General features: G+C 37.4%; 1 protein-coding gene across 1 annotated transcript in view; it reads left to right on the forward strand.

Moving 5' to 3' along the window:
* RICTOR (RPTOR independent companion of MTOR complex 2) overlaps positions 1-22,040 on the forward strand; it is a 91,018-nt gene extending 68,978 nt beyond the window's left edge. Inside the window, exons 27-38 of the mRNA XM_050912536.1 lie at positions 2,005-2,092; positions 2,883-2,975; positions 3,864-3,970; positions 4,639-4,868; positions 5,662-6,691; positions 10,267-10,444; positions 11,702-11,786; positions 13,207-13,440; positions 14,896-15,048; positions 15,852-15,975; positions 16,899-17,037; positions 17,209-22,040. Of these exons, the coding sequence (XP_050768493.1) occupies positions 2,005-2,092; positions 2,883-2,975; positions 3,864-3,970; positions 4,639-4,868; positions 5,662-6,691; positions 10,267-10,444; positions 11,702-11,786; positions 13,207-13,440; positions 14,896-15,048; positions 15,852-15,975; positions 16,899-17,037; positions 17,209-17,283 (2,536 nt within the window). The 3' untranslated portion in view covers positions 17,284-22,040. The remainder of the gene's footprint in view (positions 1-2,004; positions 2,093-2,882; positions 2,976-3,863; positions 3,971-4,638; positions 4,869-5,661; positions 6,692-10,266; positions 10,445-11,701; positions 11,787-13,206; positions 13,441-14,895; positions 15,049-15,851; positions 15,976-16,898; positions 17,038-17,208) is intronic.
* Positions 22,041-22,911: the final 871 nt, after the last annotated feature.

Below are 22,911 nucleotides of genomic sequence, written 5' to 3' on the forward strand. Positions count from 1 at the left end.
TATATGCAGGGAGAAGACATGAAAGGCCAAAGCTCAGTTAGAATTGAAACTGGCCAGTGTTGTTTCAGATAACAAGAAGGGCTTTTTTAAGTATGTTAATAGCAAGAGGAGGCCTAAATAAAACATTGGACCGATACTTGTTGAAGATCGTCACCTGACTGATAGGGATGAAAAAAAGCAGAGGCATTCAATGCATTTTTTGCCTCAGTCTTTAATAATAGTGATAGACCTTGGGCTGTCCAGCCCCTGAGTTGGAGTACCACAAGTGTGGGAACAGTGACTTTCCATTTGTGGACACTGAAATTGTGAGGTACCAGCTGTATCAGCTGAATGTTCACTCATCCATGGGGCCTGATGGGATTCATCCCAGAGTACTGAAGGAGCTAGTGGATGTTATGGGAGGACCCCTCTTGATCATCTACCAAAGGTCTTAGGAGTCTGAGGAGGTCCCTGCTGACTGGAAGCTAGCCAATGTTATTCCAATTTACAAGAAGGGTGTAAGGGAAGACCCACGAAACTACAGACCTGTTAGTCTAACCTCAGTTCCTGGAAAAATTATGGAGATGGTCATACTCGGTACTTTTGAAAGGCACTTAAAGAACAATGCAATCATCAGGCAGAGTCAACATGGGTTCACAAAGGGAAAGTCTTGTTTGACTCATTTGATATCCTCCTATGGTAGGATCACCCACCTAGTGGATGAAGGGAAAGCAGTGGATGTCGTTTTCCTGGATTTTAGTAAGGCTTCTGATACCATCCCTTACAGCATTCTTCTGGACAAGTTGTCCAGCTGTGAGATGAGCAGGTTCACAGTGTGCTGGGTGAAGAACTGGCTGAAGGGCAGAGCTCAAAGGGTTGTAGTGAATGGGGCTGCATCTGGCTGGCAACCAGTCACCAGTGGTGTTCCTCAGGGCTCAATTCTAGGGCCAGTTCTGTTCAATAGACTTATCAACGATTTGGATGCAGGAGGTGAATGCACCGTTAGCAAGTTTGCTGATGGTACCAGACTGGGAGGTGCTGTTGACTCTCTTGGGGGACAGGAGGCCTGGCAGAGGGATCTAGATAGATTGGAACATTAGGCTATGATTAATGGGATGAAATTTAACAAGAACGAACACCAGATTCTGCACCTGGGGTGGAGTAATGTTGGGCACAAATATAGGCTGGGAGAGGAGTGGCTGGAGAGCAGCCCTGCAGAAAGGGATCTGGGGGTGCTGGTCGCCAGCAGGCTCAGTATGAGTCAGCAGCGTGCCCTGGCAGCCAAGAGGGCAAACCGCATCCCGGGGTGCATCAAACACAGCATGACCAGCCCATCAAAAGAGGTGATTGTCCTGCTGTATTCAGCGTTGGTGTGGCCTCACCTTGAGTGCTGTGTGCAGTTCTGGGCCCCACAATTTAAGAAGGACGTGAAGGTCCTTGAATGTGTCCAGAGGAGGGCAACAAAGCTGGTGAAGGGGCTGGAAGGAATGTCCTGTGAGGAGCAGCTGAGAGCTTTGGGCTTGTCCATCTTGGAGAAGAGGAGGCTAAGGGGCGACCTCATTGCTCTCTACAGCTTCCTGAGGAGGGGAGGTGGAGAGGGAGGTACTGGTCTCTTCTCCCTGGTATCCAGTGACAGGACATGTGGGAATGGTTCAAAGCTGCGTCAGGGGAGGTTTAGACTGGACATTAGGAAGCATTTCTTTACCGAGAGGGTGGTCAAACACTGGAACAGGCTTCCTCGAGAGGTGGTTGATGCCCCAAGGCTGTCAGTGTTTAAGAGGCATTTGAACAATGCCCTTAACAACATGCTTTAACTTTTGGTCAGCCCTGAAGTGGTCAGGCAGTTGGACTAGATGATCATTGTAGGTCCCTTCCAACTGAAATAGTCTATTCTAAATTCTCCAAAAGAATCCTCTTTGTCTGAAAAAAATCAAGGATAACTCATTGCATTACACTGCAGTGTAATTTATTTTAAAAGAAAATGTCAGAGTTGCTGGGAAAGCATGTTATTTCTCTTTCTGCCAGATTACAGCGACCACACGTCTACCTGCCAGTTCACCTTTATGGCCAACTGGTGCACCATAAAACAGGCTGCCATTTATTGGAGTCTCAGGTGAGGATAATAACTGTTTATAACTTGAAAGATTTTAGAGAGTACTGTAACACTTTTAAAATATGTTTTAAAAGAGATCGCATTTAAACAGGCATTGCAAAATAAGTTGATTATGAAAGTCTTAAGTTAGATGGGGCCAAAAAGTTGTGAAGATAGTCTTTGCCATCTAGTCTCTTGTAAAATTCCTTCCTGACACTGAAATATCAGAGAAATACCTTGCAACATTTTTCTTAAAATGGCTAGCAAAATCTTAGAATGCAAAGCAACTCACTAATAGAAATAATTTTTCAGTCTGTATGTGAGTGAATTGTATATTGACAAGTAAAACTGTGCCTATCCTTTCATGCATACAAAAAAGTGGAGATGGGGGAATAAATCTTCTTTCTAATATCCTGAAAAGCTAAGAAAACAAACTTTAAGCCAGTTCATAGTTGCTTAAATGAATTCACTTTTAATGTGGGTTTGCAAGATGATGTAATGAATTGAATATGATAGTTGAGGAGTTCAAGAGAAAGCTTATATATTGCAGTGTGTTAGTCTGATTAGTCTGTTATCTTCATAAAATCTGAATTAACTTGATGCAATCAGTGGTTATGTTAAAATTTTCTACTTGCATTACCATAGCTGTTAATTTATGCTTATTATTCCAGAACTACCATCGTTCATTTTAGGGTGCATACTTTAAATTAGTGCTTTACCTTTTATTAAAAATGCAAGAGAACCTGTTTGACTGAGGTCTCCTTTTCATTTTCAACTGAGGTTATTTTTCTCTTCTGTTTTTCTCCTTCAGAGTATTGTTACAGATCTAAGTTACACTGTTCGTTCCCCAATGCTGGATAAATGGGAAGGAATTAAGCAACTGAAAGCAGCCCTTTGGGCCTTGGTTAGTAATAGATTTACAAACTCTTTGCAGTTGTTTGAGTTCTGTTATGGCTCTTGATTCTGAAATAACTAAGCAAAATCTCATAAAATCATTAATTAGGGTTTTTGTCATAAAATGTGTGTGATTTTTCCAAGTTGGCATTCTGTACCCTAACTGGACTTCCAGTTGAAAATGGTTCACTGCACCTTTTTTCTTCGGAGTTTTTTAATAGTCACTTTGTCTTTTCTTTTTTAACAAATAAAAAGAACAGATTGCTGCATGTAGCAACAATATTAGTATGGAACCAGTAGTTACAGGTTGCTGTGGTCTGGCTTTAATGTATTTATTGTGGTGGTCCAAAACTCAGTGTTTCTGGAAGAAAGGTGGCTGCCACTGTTGATGCATGTGAATATATATGGTCGTGACACCCCTGGTACTTGGGATAGGCAAAAACCTAGTGTCTGTGCCTATCCAAGCTACACTTCTAAATTTGCTTTGCCACCTCAACTGTTCGTCTGCTGCATTCTTGTCTTACCGAAAGTTTATTTTGGAACATTTGTCCAAGGTGACTATTACTGGAAGATATTGTAGGTATGTAATAAAATGCCTGTGTAAGAGGAAAGTAAAATGAGTAAACCAAGATCATACTGCTGGCTGTAGTAGAATTGGTAGAATGAAGAATACATAGTAGTTAACTGTCAGCAGTTTTAGGTATTATACATAGTGTGCCAAGTCCTTTTTTGGATTTGCACGACTAGGAAATGCCAAAAAGAGTGCTCAAATCTCTAATTGCTTTGAGAAGATGTGGCTTGAAACAGTACTACCAACAAACAAATGTCGAAAGCTTCACACTGATAGTACTGCAGATCACATCAAAATCAAAACTTACTTGACAAACTTTTATTCCAGGGCAATATTGGATCATCAAATTGGGGTCTTAACTTGCTTCAAGAGGAGAATGTAATTCCTGATATAATGGCACTTGCTCAACATTGTGAGGTTCTCTCTGTTAGAGGGTATGTGTATCTGATTTATACATAAAATTTACAGATGGTAGTTGCCATAAGTTTTCAAATAGCCTTACCTAATTTACATGAATATAGTTTTGCACTTACTTGGAAATCAATTATTAAAGATCATTGATGACCTAGTATCAATCTCAGTGCTATACAATCGCAGAATTGTATAGGAAGTCTGAAAGAACATGCAGTAAACAAATGAAACCTATGAAAAAAGATACATACTACTTTTCTCCTTTTTTAAAAAAGAATTAAAATATTTGCTACTTATATCTCTGTTGGAATCAATTTATTATTCCATCATTTTTATTCAATATCTTTTTTGAATCTTTAAAAGCATAAATAGATGGTCTTTTGCCTAATATTGCTACTACATTGATGTTTGTCCTTTATTTTTTTAAAAAAGGGTACTTTTCTACTTTATGTAATCAGGCTTTTGTAATAGTTAGTTTTTATTTTTGAATAGTGTATTGTTCTCAGATATTTTAGTGCATTTCTTAAGGTTCCATTGACTTACAAATAAAAATAAACAAAAAGCTACTTGGCAGTTTTGTGACGTTTCTGCTGAATTGTTTTGAAACTGTTTCCTTTCAAAAGAGAAATAAGTTTAGTTAAATTAGATGCTATTATTGTTGCTCTTTTCTCTATATATACATTAAATACAGAACCTGTGTCTACGTGCTTGGTCTAGTAGCCAAAACTAAACAAGGATGTGACATTTTGAAGCATCACAACTGGGATGCAGTGAGACACAGTCGTAGACAGCCTTGGCCAGTGGTCCCTGATGACATGGAGCAGCTCTGCAATGAACTTTCTTCTATACCCAGCACTCTTAGCTTGAACTCTGAGTCCACCAGTTCTAGGCATAACAGTGAAAGCGAATCTGCTCCTTCAAGTAAGTAACAACAACAAAATAAAGGGGGAAAAAAAACCCAAACCCACCATAAAACAGCATTTTGGTGTTCTCACCAGCCTTTTGGCAGGATGAGGTTCAGGCAAATGATGTAAAGGTGTTACTGCAAGAAAGAAGAGTGCAAGCAAGAAGACAGTTATATGCATTCAGAGAGATGTAGACAAGTGAGAGGGAAGAGAACAGTGTCTTAGGTTTACATTTGGTGTAGAAGTAAGAAACTTTAACATCAGGGTAAGTTACTAGTTTTTATGTCAAGTCATGGCAGCTTGCTGTAATATCCTGCAGAAATTTCCATGCTTCGGTATGAAGATACATTTACTTGGTTGTCCTCAAAGGAATATACTAGAATATAAATACGTATATTCTGTGTGTATATACACACACACAGAGTATTGCTGTATTTAAATTCTTGTATATTTTGAGTATCTAATAGATTTTAATTTTGCTATGGATATTTGGAATTTAAATCCAGAAATATACCATATTTAGATATCATTAAAGGAGCGCATCAGTTGTAATCCTAGTAGCTGGATATTTGCACTGAAATAAGATAGTGTGGCTTTTCTTTTGAGGCAATGAGACCTTCAGCTCAGGTACTCCTCAAGATACTTAATTTACACTAATAAATTCTGCAGAAAAAATGTTGAATTAAAATTGCAGTGAATTGCATGATCTCCCACTTTGGCTTCTATAGAATTGCTTAGTTTTTTGCAACATAGTTTACACACTTTGAAGAAACGTCCAATTTCAGTGACAAAGTCTCATATATTTTCAGGTATGTTCATCATGGAGGATGACCGTTTTGGCAGTACTTCCACTAGTACGTTCTTCCTAGATATTACTGAAGATGCAGAACAAATATTTTATGACAGACCTGGACCTTCAAAGGACAAAGACCGTAGTCCCTTTCCTTTTTTTTCTTCTAGTAGACTTGTGAAAAATCGCATTCTAAACTCTCTTACTCTGCCTAATAAAAAACATAGAAGTAGCAGTGATCCAAAAGGAGGAAAGCTGACATCATCTGACAGTAAATCGGGCCTGAGGCGAAATCGTACAGTAACAGAACCTTCCAGTAGCATAGACTTTCCTACTGGGGAAGAATTCAACCCTGTTTTCAGAGTTCCTAAAATCCAGACTTTACGATTAGAAACTTCTTTTGTTGGAAGTAAGCACATGGAAGATACTGATAGTACCCCAAGTATTGGAGAAAATGATCTGAAGCTGCCAAAAGGTCTTGGAAATGAAATTCACCGGGAGAACACAAGCAGAGAAAGGCTAATAGGAGACGGTACTACACAAACACATTTCAAGAGTCGTAGCTTAAGTTTTAATACAGATACCACAACAAGTGGCATAAGCTCCATGAGCTCTAGCCCTTCAAGGGAGACTGTAGGTGTGGACACTACAAATGTAGATACTGACTGTGGAAGTTTGAGTACTGTGGTAAGCACAAAAACAGTTAAACCAAGTCACTGTTCAACACCACAGTCTAACCACCTGCCTCTCTCAAAGTCCAACTCTGTATCCCTGGTACCACCAGGGTCTTCTCATACACTTCCCCGAAGAGCCCAGTCTCTTAAAGCTCCTTCTCTTGCTACAATAAAAAGTCTTGCTGACTATAACTTTAGCTACACAAGTTCTCGAGATGCCTTTGGCTATGCTACACTAAAACGCTTACAACAGCAGAGGATGCATCCTTCACTGTCTCACTCGGAAGCCCTAGCATCTCCAGCAAAGGACGTGCTGTTCACTGACACTATTACCATGAAGTCTGGCAGCCTGGATTCTCGGCTAACCCCAAGCCGGTAAGAGATTATTATGTGCTCATTTGTAACTTCAAAGCTGTAAGAGCAATTAAATAAAAAAGTATCTCTAATATTTTTTCCAGCTTCACCTAAAAGTGACAGTTATTGCAGGATGATTCATAACTTCACTGAAAGCAGTATTGATATTAGGAGAATAATATAATAGAATGAGAATTCTCAACTTTAGAAGTGCTGTCAGAGAAGCCCAGCTTTCATAGCTGTGCTCAGCCCCTTTAATGCTGGTAGTGACAAAGGAAAATGTTTCCTTTTATCACATTTGCTTCCTGTTTAACTTTTTTAATATTTAAATGCAATTACACTGCTAACATTACCAAAGTTGCAATCACACAAAATTACCCATGTAGTTAGAGCTATATTTCAGAAGAGAATTTTCTCGATGTCACTTGGTGAGGTTTTAGGACAGGGACTCCTGCCAATATGCTATATTCGTGTTCACTGTGGCATTGAGGCCAGTGATGAGATACTGGTACCACTGATACGAATGTCAGTTTGGCTTCTTAGCTGCAACAGAGCAAAGATTTTACTCATAGCATTTATTTTTAGACGGCAGTGTCACCTCTTTATTTTTGAGTGATATTAAATGTTCTGAAGACTAATTGGATAGTTACATAAGGTGTCTAGCTCATGACATTGACAGTGTTCCCGGCAGCTACAGTCAGTGCTTAACTTTCTTTTAAAAGCTCTTTACCAAATTTTTCCTTTCAAATCATCTTTTAGCTAGTGCATTGGATTTTCACATTACTACTGAAAGGGAAAAGACATTTTCTGTCTCTGTTCTTACCTAAATGTCCTCTCTCAGATGAGAGAAGGGGGAGAAGCTGCCAGTACATTAGTCATCTGCAGCAAATGCCTAGTCCCTGAACTGCACTCCACATAACCAGTTGAGTGTATTTAGTGCCTTTTTATTACTATGCATTTTTGTCCTGATTAAGAGCAATTTGTTGATATTTTCACATGATTCTGCAAAGATGCCGTAAAAGATAAGTTTTGTTTCCTTTGTTCAAGTAAGTTAGAACTAGACTGAGAGTGCTGATTAAATTAAGGATGATTCAGTAGCTAAGCTGCACTATCCTGGAAATCGGAAGTGCTGTTCCTTGCTCTGTCACTGGCTTCCTGTGCTAATGCAGGAGCAAATCAGTGTCATTTCAGTGGCAGTACAGGTTCTGTTGTGGCTGTAGTAATGTTGTACCATTCCTTGCAGTCATGCCCTTGATATGCCAAGCAGCCTTGCTGCTGTGTACTTTCATGTGAGACTCTGCATGCAATGTAATACAGTATTCCTGGTGCTTCGCTGTTCGTGATCTCTTCTATCAGTGGTTAGGCTCAATGATTTGAGCTGACCTGTTTAACATTGAACTGAAATGACTGGAGTGTTCGCATCTCTGAGAAGGTTAAAAAATTGCAGGCGTAATATTACAAGAGATTGTCAGATTGTGTTGGTTACTAATATAATTGATTGGAAAGACTTTGATTTAACTAGTATATGTGTTTCTTACTGGTTACAGCTGAGTGTCTGAACTGAATAATTGTGGTCCTTTTAATTTCAGAGTATGTTAACTGCTTCCAGCTAAATATTGTCCTTAACTGCTGTTTAAGTAATAAATTGGAAAGAAATATTCTGTCCTTTCTGTCTGCCAAGGCTATTTTTCTGTTAGTCTTCAGAAAAATTTCTTTGATGCGTGCTTCAGTGACAAATTCATGTGTTCATAGCAACTAGCAGCTGTAAATTGATTTTTGTGATGTTTCTAGTTGTGCTTTTCATTGAAAAGGTTGAAAAGCTTATTTCTTTGCATAAATTATTTTGTGAGGCTAAATTTTCCACCTTTGTCTTTAAAGACCAACCAAAAGTGCATGTCTCAGATCTTGATCATGGCTCTCACTCTATCACCTGCAGACATGCTTTCATGAAGACTTACCAGTGTTTATCACTGCTAATGATAGAACTGTTAGCTTTTCCAGGAAAAGCAGGGACAAATGTTTAGGATTAATACTTCTGTCTTTAATTTTATGTTGAGAGTAGTTGTAGAATGCTTTACTATGAAATAACTAATGCAATTGGTAACTCTTTTGGGTTTTAGAATCATAGAATCGTTTAGATGGAAAAGACCTTTAACATCATTGAGTCCAACCATAAACCTAGCACTGCCAAGTCCACCACTAAACCATGTCCCGAAGTGCCACATCTACATGTCTTTTAAATACTTCCAGGGATGGTGACTCAGCCACTTCCCTGGGTAGCCTGTTCCAATGCTTGATAACCCTTTCAGTGAAGAAATTTTTCCTAATATCCAATCTAAACCTCCCCTGGCACAACTTGAGGCCATGTGTGCTCTCATCTTTTTGAAGTATGGCTTGACTTTTGTTGTAAGTCCACTGCTACTGTCATTAGCATTGGTCAGAATTAGTAGTAAGAAAACTATTGATATCCTATAATTTGTGTTCTGTGCATTCCCATCGCATAATAATGTCTTGAACCTTACATGGTCAAACCTTGGTAATTTAGTTTTATCTCAGTATAAATCTGTTAACCTGTTAGGCAATTAAAATGTCGTCTTATCCCTATCTAAAACAAAAAATGATAGAAAATTATTTCTAAGGCTGGAAGTCAAGAAATCAAATGTTTACTGTACTTTACCTTGCAATGCATGATAATTTGCAGTAATATAATAAAAATTTGCTGTTCCTGAGGTGTGTCTCTTTTTACTAGGAATCTTTAATCCTCTGCATATAGACCATCTACATAGGTTGATTAGCAGAAAACATTTATAGGTTTTTATCTTCAATGAGAAGTAAAATGACAGGTGGCCAAATGTGAAATTTCCATCAGGACTTTGATCAGCACTGAGGACTTTTTTTCTCCTGCTTCCTCTGTCCTGTCTCATTTTTCCAACCTATCTCTTTCTTTGTTCCTCGGGCTGCTTGTCACAGTCAGCTCTGCTCACTGCGCAGGTTCAAATTTGTTCTTTGTGCATTGACATTGAGCAGATTCTTCCTCCATGCTTGGGTGACCGAACGAGTGGCACCTTTAGAGTACAGGAAAAAAATGTTCCTTGCGCGCACCACTGGTACCTTAGCAGACTCAAGCTTTGCATTTGCAGGGATGTGCCTGCTCAGCTCAGAGTTTGAGAATATCCAGGGTAGGTATGTTCAGTGTATAGGTACATTTCAAAATGAGGCAGTTAGCAGTTTAAAAGCCTAAATCTTTACTGACTGTGTCTGGGCTGTAAATCTTTGAAGCCTGGTAAGTTGGAGAAAATTTGTGGTTTTGCAGGGTTGGCAGCCCCTCAAGCAGAAGAAGTTCCATCCTGACATCTTTCAAGTCCCTGTCCCAGGAATTTCAAAGAAAAAATTTTTACCCGAGCAACTGCCAAACCATGCAATACAATGAGACAGAAAAAAGCAATGAGCATATAGCTGTAATTTGACAGAGTAACAAGCTCTGGGTTCTACAATGGGAAGATGAGATTAGTTTTTGTGTCAGCAGTCCTTCTTACTTTTAACATGCCTGAATGAGAGATTTACCGAGATTGTGATTTATTATTTCAATGTTACAGGTTCATGAAAGCTTTAAGTTATGCTTCGTTAGATAAAGAAGATTTATTAAGTCCTATTAACCAAAACACACTTCAGCGTTCCTCTTCTGTTCGCTCCATGGTTTCTAATGCTACATATGGTAGCTCTGATGATTACATTGGCCTTGCTCTCCCAGTGGATATCAATGAAATATTTCAGGTATGTATGTGACAACTTATTGGGTTCATTTGCATTTTTGTACTGAAAGGTAGTCAACTGTTGCATTTTCACCAGAATAGATTAGATGGAGAGAAATGAGGAAAAATGGATGTGGTATTTTCAAGGAATGCATTTGGGAGAACAAGAGTTTCTTTTCTAACCCTGTTCACAGAAAATCGCTAGTCTGTTTTGTATTAGGCAAGTAATGACACAGACTAGTTAAGAGCATTAAACAATGGTGGCATAAATATGCTGTCATAAGAATTTTAGTTGACAGCTAGCTTTTATACTAGAATTAGTATAGTCTGTGGACATTTGTTAATACCTCTTTGACTAAATTAACTAATTGATATGTTCATTGGTCAACCATAAATGATGTGCATAATCGCACAGTTCACTTCCTGCTACCATGATCTTGATTAAATATTAGTTTATATATATATCATCATAGCATTAAATTATATTGTCTTTACTTAACCTCACAGATAAATATATTTAAGTTAAAACAGTTTATTTTAAGAGTCTTATCAATTGCCTTCCTCTTTCTACTTGGTTAAAACACATTCCCATCTAACAAATTGATGTATCACAGGGTTTAATATTCTGTTACTTAATTATCAAAAACAGGACATGGTCTATGTCAAAGGTAAATCAGTGGGCTTCCTTATCTTTAATTTTCTTAGTCTTCGCCTTTCAAACCTAAATTACTTTCTTACTAATCTCAAAAAATTACTAAAGCTACAGCAAAGGTGAGATTTTCCATCATACCTGCTTCTATTCGCCCTTTATGAAATGACTCCTTTTTCCTTCTCCTTCACGGTCTTTGTAGCATCTTTATGTTGCCTCATTTCTTCTCTCAGGTCTTTTTGAAGAGTTGAGACATGTCTCGACTCTACAACATCTTACAGGCAACATTTTAGATCTTCTGGGTGTTTTTGCACTGCTCTCCTGAGATCTCCGGTGGTGTAGAGTGATCATGGACAGATCATTAATAGCCACTTCTGGGTCACTGGTTTCCTTACAGCCTGTCACCACTGACTGTTCATAAGCCATGCTCCATAAATGTTCATTCACAAATGTATGTTTTTCTCATTGGCTTTTCTTTAGTACTCAAGAGCCCATTCTTAATTTCCTCCTCCAATTAGATCTTTTTCCTGAAGTAAAAAATGGACAACATTTTATTTCCTCATAAAATCTATTTTTCCTTTGTATATGGTATCACCTGTGCTAATTTTAATTTTTACTTGAATATTCCAGGTAAAGGAAACTCCGTATTTCCAGAAGAAAACCACACCTCCATTTGATGACCGTGGAGCTAGAGTCTTTGCACCTGATGCAGGAGGTACTGTTTTTGTTCCTCTCCTGTACCTTTCTGTTGTTTATTTGTACATTGGGTGGGGTGGGGTGTTGGTTTACTTGTTGATTTTTCTTTACAGAAAAGGTTATTTTTAGCTGTTAAGTTTTGAGCTGTGTTCTGGATTCAGGATAGCACACCATTAATTCCCTGTTTTATTTAGTTTGAGATAAGGTGGTGTTGCTTCAAAGCAACATAAGCTTGGTCCTGCTCTACTAAAGGAAGGAGGAAAGTCGACATATCTTTGATTATAATATGAGCTAATGCTAATCAAAGACTGGCAGTGATAATGCATTAAAGAAAATAAAAAATTTAAGCTAAGATAAAACATGTATGTCACCTATTGAGCTGTTAGATTTTTTTTACTTCCCTTTGATTACACGTAAATTTACAGGAACCAATAAACGTGTTAGGTGTCTATTTCAGAAAGTAAATTTTGTCTTTCTGTGATGTTTCCATGACAGTTGATCAGCAGAGATGATGGGACATGGTACAAGAGAATTGCAAGTGCTCCTTAATGCCTGGCTTGTTCTGGAATGCGCTTCCTTTTTACTGCAGAGTAGTTAGAAATCTATAGGGCATCAGTATGTGTCTTTTCAGTAGGACAACTGAAAAAGCAGCATTGAAACTGGTCCTAAAGTAGTGTAGGATAGCTGTTGTCTTGCCTCCTAGTTAACTGGAACTTTATTACAAGCACTTTGAACATCCAAATAGACACACCTTACTGATATTTTTTTTTCCCTTTTGTGTTGTTAATGTAGTAGATAAAGCTGATTTTCCTGAAAGTTTGTTTCTGTAGTTTGCTAAGTTTCAGTGTAAAGTAACTCTCCTTCAAAATTGTATTTGTTGGTATTTCCCATGCAGGGAAGAGCATGTCACCAAAGTGTCTTTGGCTTGTTTCTGCATTGTTGAGTCTAGTTTCTTCCTATTACAGGCACTAAGTTACAGGTCTTTTTTAAATTGTGTTTCTGTGTTCACTGATGCATGTGTCATTTAAACATCTGGTGTATTGTTGTACTAATCTTGTTTGACACTACGAAAACTGGTAACATATTAGTGTTACATAGGTATTACTATTTATTACTAATGTTGATATAATGTCAGGATTTACCACATATCTTCTTACAGTATGTGTGTACAGTATGTGTATTTAGAGGTTGAATTCTGTCCTTTGCAATGTTTTGTTATATATGATAAGCCGGGACTAAAACGTGATGTCTGTTTCCCGAATGCTAACAATCTTGGGAGCTTAACCACTCAGAAGTTTCTAGATCTTCACACACACACACACACACACACACACACACCCCCCTCCCCAGCCTTAAAAGGCTTAAAAGGGGAAAATCAATTGAAATAATGTTGGTTGCTTGGTTTTGTTTTTTTCTGATGTCTAATTGCTTATCTACAGGTCTTCCATCAGGTGCAAGTGATGTTGTCAAAAGCCCTTTTCAGATGCTCCGACAGCAGATCAGTCTCACAGAAATAATGAATACCAGCCGTTCAGATGCCTCTCAGTTTTTAGAAAATACAGAGGATACAGGGCTACAGGAACACACAGATGAGAACTGCCTTTACTGTGTCTGCATTCAAATACTGGGTTATCAGCCTAACAACAAAGTGAACTCTTCATATAGTCGTACAGGTTAGTGTTCCTTGTGGGGAAGTGTGATAAAACTGAATGGGGGAAAAAAAAAAAAATGTTCATCTTTAAAATTGATTAATCCGTAAGATTTTTTTCTTACTGACTATTGCCCTTGAAATTAATTCTCTGTAATAAGCTCACTGTGCAACCAATGGTACATCTGTGGTCACTTCCAGCTTTACTGTTTCTTGTGGTGTTAGTATGTCTAGGTGCCTGCATGTTTTTAAATATTTCTAAGAGCTTATCAAAATACAAAATCTGAAATCTTATTTAGTACTTAAAATCCATGTCTTGAAAACTGATGCTTGCTGTCAAACTAATGAAAAGTCTGACTTCAAAGGAAGTCTGTACCATAAAACAAAACAAAGGAAGTCTGAGGAATTTGTTGAAGTTGAGCTGTAATTTCTGGGTTTTAGTCATCTTCCTTCATATTTTGAGATTCAGATCAGATTCAGAATTATTTTTTCCTGAACTCCTAAGCTTGCAGTTACGTGCCTTTTTGCAATGTCTGTAATAAAAAGATAATCCAGTAATTGATGCTTAGTAGGAATCCTCACCGCTTTACAACAGTGTTACACATTCAGCTAGTAGCACATAAAGAGTACTGTTGGCAGGGGGGATGATGTACAAAATGTGAGAAATGGCCTAGAGAGCTCAGTTTGAGCTTGAGTTCAGTATCAAGAAGGGATGGCAAATAAAATCCCAGCTGTAGTCTTCAAATAGCATAAGGGGATTACAGGTGCGGCAGAGGCAGGCTCTTGTCAGAGGCACACAGCCAAAGGACAGGAGGCCACGAGCGCGTGCTGTAGGAATAGAAATTCCAGTTGAACATAAGAGGAAACTCTTCACAGTGTAACCTAGTCTCATTTTGAGGTGAACCCTTCTTTGAGCAGGGGGTTGAACGAGGTGATCTCCAGGAGTCCCTTCAAACTTATGTTTTTCTGTGGTTCTGTTAACTGCGCAACAGTTAAAATCTTGGATTTTATATTCATCTCTCTCTAAATCCAAAATGGCAAAGGCTGTGGATAGTGAAACCTCCCAGAAGAATCTTACTTGTCACATCTTTCTGTTGATAAAGTCAGAGCCCTTTCTGCAACACTTGAGATAATTTTATGAGCAAAACAAATTATGCATATGCAAGAGCATCTTTATTATGTTATGTAAAATAGAGCATGGATGTATCAATAAGGGCGCTATGTGTGATGACAATTTCTAGGCTTCCACCAGCATCTAAAAGAGTTGATTATTTTCACTCGAGTATTTTAAGATTCAAAAAAAGTGATTTTTAGACATTTTGACTATGATTTGTCCAAAATCCAGCATCTAGTTTCCAGCTGGTTTATATGCACAGTACTTGGTGCATCAGTGTCTTGCATGCTTACCATTGCTGAAAAATAAGCATTTGAAGTGAGGAAAAATGTGAATAACGAAGGTGCAACATCTTGTTTATGTCAGATTTTTCAGACATTCCGTATACTGACTGGTGTGGGCAGACCATACACAATCACTTAGATGTGCATTCCTCCAAATTTTCTGGAATTTCAGGCTGTAGTGATGCAGTATCCCATGGTTCAGCTAGCAGCACCAAGAGTACAGAGCTTGTACTAGGTAAGTTTGAAAGCCTTATGATTATTAGAGACTATAACTCTTAAAGTATTTTTTAGGTATTGTGGAAAAATAATATTTCATTTATACATACTGCAACAAAGTAATGCTCATTATTTAAAAAAAACAAAACAAAAAAAAACCCAAAACCCAAACAAAACTCAAATAAAAAAAAACAAAACAAAAAACAACAAAAGAACAAGAATAAAAACAACAACCATCTCCAGATGGGAGAACATACTTTTAAACTCTTCCCCTTTAGCTGTACAGCATTTCTGCAGGTTATTAAATAGCTCTGTATCCAACGTTACAAGCAAATTGATTACCTTTTTTCCCACACTGGTGTTAGTTTAAAAAAAAAAAAAAATTAAAAAAAATTACTGAGTTTCTGTAAAGAGAAAGACATTTCTTCTTTAGGCTTGTGTTTTACATTTTGAATTATCATAATTTCTTACGAAGTAGCTGGTTGCCAACTTCTCCAGCATCTGATAGAAACAGAGAAATCACTCACCCAGTTTGCAACGTCATTTAGTGGTAGAGACAGCACTGTAATTGAATCTTACTGGTTTTTCCATTTATGAAATGGTAGTTTACCTTTCTAAAATATTTCTATGTTAAAATTCCTGAAAACAGTATTTTTTAAAGTTTTAATTTCAATGGAAATACTTGTTGATAGTTCAGAATACGTACATAAACACGTGTCCGTGTGTGTTTATGGAATGCTAAAACAGAGTTACATGGCATAAGATTAGCACAATCAAAGACTATTCTGTTTAAACTCCACGCTTTTTAATTTGTTTTTCCAGGAGTAAAATCAATCCCAGATGATACACCAGTGTGCAGAATACTTCTGCGGAAAGAAGTCTTACGTTTAGTAATCAATTTGAGTAGTTCAGTAGGAACTAAGGGCCATGAAACTGGACTCCTGACGTAAGTTCAATACATTTCAGGTGTTTTAGCAACGTTTAATTGTATGTGTACTTTAAGATGTCTGGGATAGTGATCAACCTTATTTCTAATTTCTCAAAAAATTGTCAAGCAGATATGATTGAGTGATTGAATGTAACATAAAAGCTAAGCAAGGAATTTTCCGTTTAACATTTTTGCTTCGTCTTTAATTTCTTACTCTTCCACATTCTTTTTAAAATCAATAATTCAACTGTAGTGATATTTCATTACATACCCAGTATATCATGCATCTTTAAAAAAGAAACGATAGTTCTTTTCTGTTATTTGTGCCAAATAATATCAGATAAGCAGAATAACAAACTGAGAGTAACTTCCTGAGAAACACAAATCTGCTTTGAGCAAGAGTACAGCTACTGGAATTAATTTAATTTATAGAAAAAAATCATGTTAAAATATAGGAATATAAATCAAGGGACCAAATGTTATAATAAAACCTGTAGGTTTCTGGGCTAGTGACATTGGAAACTGACATACAACTGCTAAGAGAAAATGCAGAAATGCTCATTTTAGTTTCAAAAATGCATACAGGTAATTAAGTTAGCTTTTCCATATTTTTTATTACTGCTGTACGTGTAGATGCCAATTCTTTGATAGACTGTTCTCTTTCTACAGCTATTATTTTAATACTAGGTGATCTCAGCAATTCTGTACAACTTTCAAATTATATATTCTGTTTCATCTCATTAATATAGATTTCTTCTGGTTTGATACAAAATAATGCTGTCTGTTCTGATTTTCTTGCTTTGTCAGGTCCGGAATTTATAATGCCTATTATTGAAGAGTTCTTTGTTAACGATGACAGTCAAAATCTAATTCAACAGTTTTTTAAAATATGATGGAAATCTGTTCAAGACTTACAACATTTTGGTTTTTCTGTTTTTCAGAATTAAGGAGAAGTATCCTCAAGCATTTGATGACATATGCCTTTACTCTGAGGTGTCCTACTTGTTAGCACATTGTACATTTCGACTTCCATCTCGAAGGTTCATTCAGGAGTTATTTCAAGATGTACAGTTCTTACAAGTAAGTGGAGGGTTCAAATGCATTGAGTGCACTGAAATGTGCCAGCTGGGTAGAGGTTTCATGTTCTGAATATAAGATGCTTTTAGATATGTCTCAAAGGAAACCATTTTATGATGTGTCTCTAGTAAAATCTCTAACAACATTAATACTTCATCTGTCTTTTTCTTTTAGATGCATGAAGAAGCAGAGGCTATTTTAGCAACACCAACAAAACAGCCAGTAATCGATACATCAGCTGAATCCTGACCTCTGTCTCACACAGTGCATTGCATATAGACTTTCTGAAGGCCTCAGACAACCTCCGACTGACGGGATAAAAAGCTCGGAGCATCATCTTCTAGACCGTTCCAGAAGCTACTGGTACCTGAAGACTGAACTGAAAATTTTTTCTTCCTCAACCAATTACTGCCCAAGTCTTTTGAGCCCTTTGGGGAGTTATTAAACATTACCATAGTTTTAATAATAGTAATTACCAGTATATGCAAGAGCTGAGCACTGAACACCTCCACAAGTTTTCATTTCATTTTCTACCCTAAATTAAAAAAAACAGGACAACATGCAGAGACATCTTTTGTGATTGACTTATGATTCTGTTCCAGACAAGCAGAATGATGCCTTGCTTTTTAAACCCTGGATACCAGGAATCAGAGAGATGAGGGTGCATTCCATTGCCTGCAATGGGGAGCCATGCTGTAATCATGGACACCAGGGGATTAATGTTAGCCCTTCTCTGTTGGTTTTTGTACTGTTTATAACACTACTTGGGGGTTTGTAACTTCAAACAGAAAGAAAAGCCTCTGTGAATCTGAGGTTTCCTTTAAGTTATTTTAATATTGCTATAGTTGTAGGTTGTTTTATTAGCAGTCTCTCCAATTTCATTACATTTACGTACATGTGTCTTATCTGAACCAGTTAAGGACTTTCACTACAGTTTGATTTTAAAAATAACAAATCATTTAAACTTAAAATGCTGAAATCAGATTGTTTTCCCTGAATGATATGCATGTGTTTGCAGTTTCTACGCTCATGCTCATATAGTACGAATGTTGGTCTTACTCTTAACTAAAATCCTTTAAAAAGCATGATTTGTGTCAGATAAATGAATATTGTATAAACTAAACTTGAAGACATTTAATCATTGCTGCTTTTGTGAGAAGAAGTCATATGAGTGTTTTCCAAGTTCCATTGAAACAGCCTTTTATAAAAACAAAGGTTTATTTGAATTTTCAGTGGAAGCATCAGATAGTACTAATAATTGTAGTGAAAAGCCTTAAGTACTAAATTTTGGAGCAGCAGTACTTATAATTTTATACTGGTATTTAAGACTTGTTGCAAGAGTTAAGTGATACAGTGACTGTTAATGACTGAAATAGTTGCCTCTATCACGTTACTAGTGAGGTTTCTAAATTAATGAGTGCAAGCTTAAAAAAAAGTAAGAATCCCCATCACTTTTATCATGGATCTAAAGATTCAGCAGCCTTTATATGAAGGTAATATAAATATATGCAAATGTGTATATACAGTAGCATGGCCATCTTTGTTAGAATGCCTGTAATAGAAGGGATTACCCTTTGATTTTGATATAGGTGAATAATTCAGCTGGACTGTACTAAGTAGAACGTATTTTTATCCATTCACTTTTACCATTTTTTATAATTGTCAGATTAATACTTCAGTGAAGATAAGTGAAATTTATCCTGATGCTCATAACTCTGTTCTTACTAGCTATGCTACTGGAGATTTCAATAAGTAGTCCTGTGAACAGTAAAACACGATTCCTAGTGAAATGTAGAATTTATTTGTTCTTATTGGAAATTTCATCTTGCCACATAAGCACTGCTTTGCAGCTATCACTTCACTGAGTTCTTACGTGCACCGTGTACCATCAGGTTCTGGTTAAGCAGATTGTAAGTTGCTGCTCATAGTCAAATTTAGTTCCTAAGATTATCTTTTCATGAGTTACCACTGAAAGAAGGAGCAAAAAGAAACTGATTCAACTCTTGTATGGTCAGTGACACAAGTAATACCTCTATGTGTCAAGGCATGTTTGAAATGCTCTGAAAACATACCACACCAGTAACTATTGGACTTCTCTGGTCATACGAAATAAATGCTTCTGTAAAACCAAAATGTCAATCACAGTAGACCAAATAGTGGTATAAACTCCAAAGGAAATAATGTAGTTTTCCCAAAAATGGGGTTAGCATATCTTATACAGTAGTTTCAAACACTACCTCAGTTAGGCTAGAGTATAAGAGATTTGTTTTAATTACTGGATGGGGTTACATCAAACAACTTCATGGTATTTTTCTGCAGTTAAAGCAAAATAAACAAGTGTTATCACCTCTATTTTAAAAAACACCTTTGTTCATTTGTTACCAGTTTAACCTATAGCACTTAATGTAGAAAGCACCATAGGAAGGCCTGTGATTATAAAAAGGTAAGCAAAAGTGATGTCAATATACTTTTGAAAGAATCTCCATCCTGAAATGCTTATGTGTTCTGAAGTACTTGCTTTTGTGGGGATCCATGACTACAGAAACTTGACGTACAAATTATGGCTGCAAATTCAGTTTTAAAACATGATTATTTTTTTTCTGAAAGTGTATGAGTGTCAGTAGATTTCAACAAGTATGCATCAAGGATGTAAAGTCTGTACTGTACATAACATACAACATTTCTAGAATTAATTTACATTAAGCTCTCATTAATGTTTCATCTTAATTGGCAAATGAAGGGATACTGTTATTGAAGGAATTTGATATTGGCCTAGTTATAAACTGTGAATTTCTAATTCTGTAGATTTCTTTTTTAAAATATCCCTTTCAAAGTTCTTATTTTGGGGTTTTATTTGTTTCATGATAAAACTTCAAAAGAAAACAGTAGTAAATCAAAATTGTGCTTATGTTAACCCTAATAAAGAATCCTTCCACTTCTCCTAGAAAAGTTTGGAAGGGAAGCTGACAGACCACCTGCTTTGTATTTTTCCAATCCAAACGATTGGTGATACTGTCAAATAAATGGTAAAGCATATAGGGTTCACTTACGCTATATACAAATACAGTTTGGTTGCTGTGGCAAAGACGACTCCTGAATGATTCAACATGCTAACACAAAATACTCAGCTCTGAGGCAAAAGCCTTTGGGGGAAGGAGAGGCTGGCTGTGAAACCAATCACATTTATTCTACTACCTTAGCTGTCTAATTTTCTTAGTCTCCTTTTACAGTCAGTGGAAAGGGATAGCCCTTTCAAAAGGGCAGAGAGCTAACTAAAGGGCTTCCAGTTCCTTCCCCGAGGGCCTGTTTCTCTCACTGAGTGGGCAGGAGGACAAAGCTGGGTGCTGTGAGTGTCCTTTTGGAGAGAGAGACCTTTTCAGCTGTCTGAAATTCAGAGATGTTGAATGCTCCCAACTGTCATGGCTGTCACTTGGAGCTGGAGATGGTCAGGCTTTGAGGTGCCTAACTTGTATGTTGGGCCCTTGGAACGTTGTGCTTGAAACAGTCGCTTTTCCTCATCTGACAGTTCTTTGACCTGACATACATACCCTGAATGTGCTCTCATTGGGTTTTGTTGTTTTTTCCAAAGACACGAAGGAGTGCTAAAGTGTTGGGGAGTTTAGGGCACAGTGGCTTGGCACACTGAGGTAAGCTGCCCTTATAAACATTTACAAAGGCAGCAGTGAGAATCCTGCTCGTCTTTTTGTCATTTTATTTTGAAACATATGTAGTGGTCTTGAACAAGAGCTGTAGTTTGCAGTGAGAGACTGAAAAAAACTATAGCATCTTTACTAGGCACTGGAAGAGAAAGGTAGCTATTTGAGAAATATGTAATAATCAAAGCCTAGTGAGAGATGAAAGAGTTGTTGCTGCTTCTTAGTCTGTGTCCTGGTCTTGGCATTTGGCTGTTTGGACTGCAGGAAGCTGGTGTTACCTTGTAAGTGAACTTGAACTTGAGCTGAGCAATCACAGTGGAAGAATTCTTGCCAGGCCTCGAAGCGTCTCTGAGATCTCTGCTCGCCTCCCAGCAGGGCTGCACAGAAGTCCTTTTACTCAGAGCTTCACTAGAGCCAGTTGAAAGCAGGTCCCATAACTTTTTTTTTTTAAGTTACACTTCTGTTATCGTTTGCTTATTAAAAGTATACTAGGTGAGAGTAAAATCTGAGAACTGTAAAAGACCTTTGGGAACATGCTAGAAACCATGTTTGTATTTTGCTAGAAGCCTCCCGTCTCCTTGGTTTTTGTTTTAACTCCTGACTCTGGTTCCCTGGATAGTTTTGTTTTGAACAGATTTGTATGTTCAGTAAAGAATGTGGATTTTCTTTGGACTATTTTTGTAACATAGATGGACAGCAATGCCACAGCATGCAGAAATTGCACATTTTGCTGTAGTTGCTTTGTAAAATACACTGTTTTTATTTGAGAAATGTGATTTATGCCAAAAAGTGTAACATGCCATTTTGCCACTGAATAGCGTGTTTTAGCACAAGATGCAATGTCTAAGGGGGGAAAAGGCAGACATTTTGTAGATTTAATTGAAAAATTGTTCCAATACTGGGCTGTCAGCATCCCTAAAACTGCATTACAAGAGATTATCTAAATTAAACATTCTGAGGAGGGAAGGGATCAAGGAAAATCTCAAGATTTACTCTCCCTGTCCTATGTGGTCTTTTTGTATTTAGTAATACGCTGCTACATATTCGGAGGTTCTAGTGTTTGTAGGTCACTGAACAGACATTGAAATCTGATTTATATTGTATACCTGTAACATAGAAAGAAAAAGTATTTATATATTTTCCGTAAGAATATTGCATTGAGCTGTGTATAATTTAAACAGAGGCTTGTCCCAAAATGGTATTGCCCACCTTGATTTTTTTTTTTGTGGTATTTTTTTCTTTTTTTTTTTTTGTATAGTGTGTACAGTTCATGTCAATGGGCATTAAAAGCCTCCTGAAGCATAATCTTATCAAAGGGATGCATTGTTAATAAAATGTACTTAAACTTCTTATAGTTGTTCTGGTCTCATATGTACCTCTCAGCACTAGAAATGGGTTGGAATTTTATTTGTAAGTTACTAATTAACTAACTAGAAGAACCTGAAGCTTTCCAAATAAACATTTGTCAAAATATATTTTACATTACTGCTTTGTAAGATGCCTTATAAAAATAGGACACTCTTTAATAGGTTGTACACCATTTTTATTTTAAAAATATAGCATACGTATACTGAGAGTTAATAATTTTCCATTATGTGATGGTTTAAGTATTAGCATTTCAACAACAGCTGTGAAAGTTGAATTATAAACAAAAAGTTTACAGTTTTGAACTCATTCAACCATACATGCAAGACAGATGTCTTAAAAAATGTAAAATTATACATGCCTCCCCACCCATGCAAAAGTACTTTTCTAATCTTTACTTCTAGTGCCTGGACGGTACCTTTGACTGGCATGAAGGCATTATCTTTGGAGTCCTGTGTTTGTGTGCTTTTAAGCACAAGTGGTTTCATTGAACACCACCCACCAGGGCCAGCAAGCGGACAGGTTTATAGATGGAGAGGAGCTAACTTCTCATCACCTCGCCAAGCAATCTGGTACCTGGGAAAGTGTTTCCTTGCTTCCAGATAGTGAGGTCTCAGCAGTGCAGGATCTCCCCAGGGAAGACGAAGGGAGCTGAGGTGGGAACTCCCAACAGGCTCCTGTGTCTCACCCCACCGTCAGGAAGGCACAACTGGCTACACTGCCCCCACCCACACACACCCCTCCGCTCGCTCCCTGGGCTGAATTGCTGCAGCCAAACCTCAGTGACTGCAGTTTTTTCAAAATTAGGAATTTGCACTTCGTTACAGCTGTCCACTGGCATGAGGAACTGCAGCAT

The sequence above is a fragment of the Gymnogyps californianus genome, chromosome Z (assembly GCF_018139145.2).
Source record: "Gymnogyps californianus isolate 813 chromosome Z, ASM1813914v2, whole genome shotgun sequence".
Taxonomy (NCBI): Eukaryota; Metazoa; Chordata; class Aves; order Accipitriformes; family Cathartidae; genus Gymnogyps; species Gymnogyps californianus.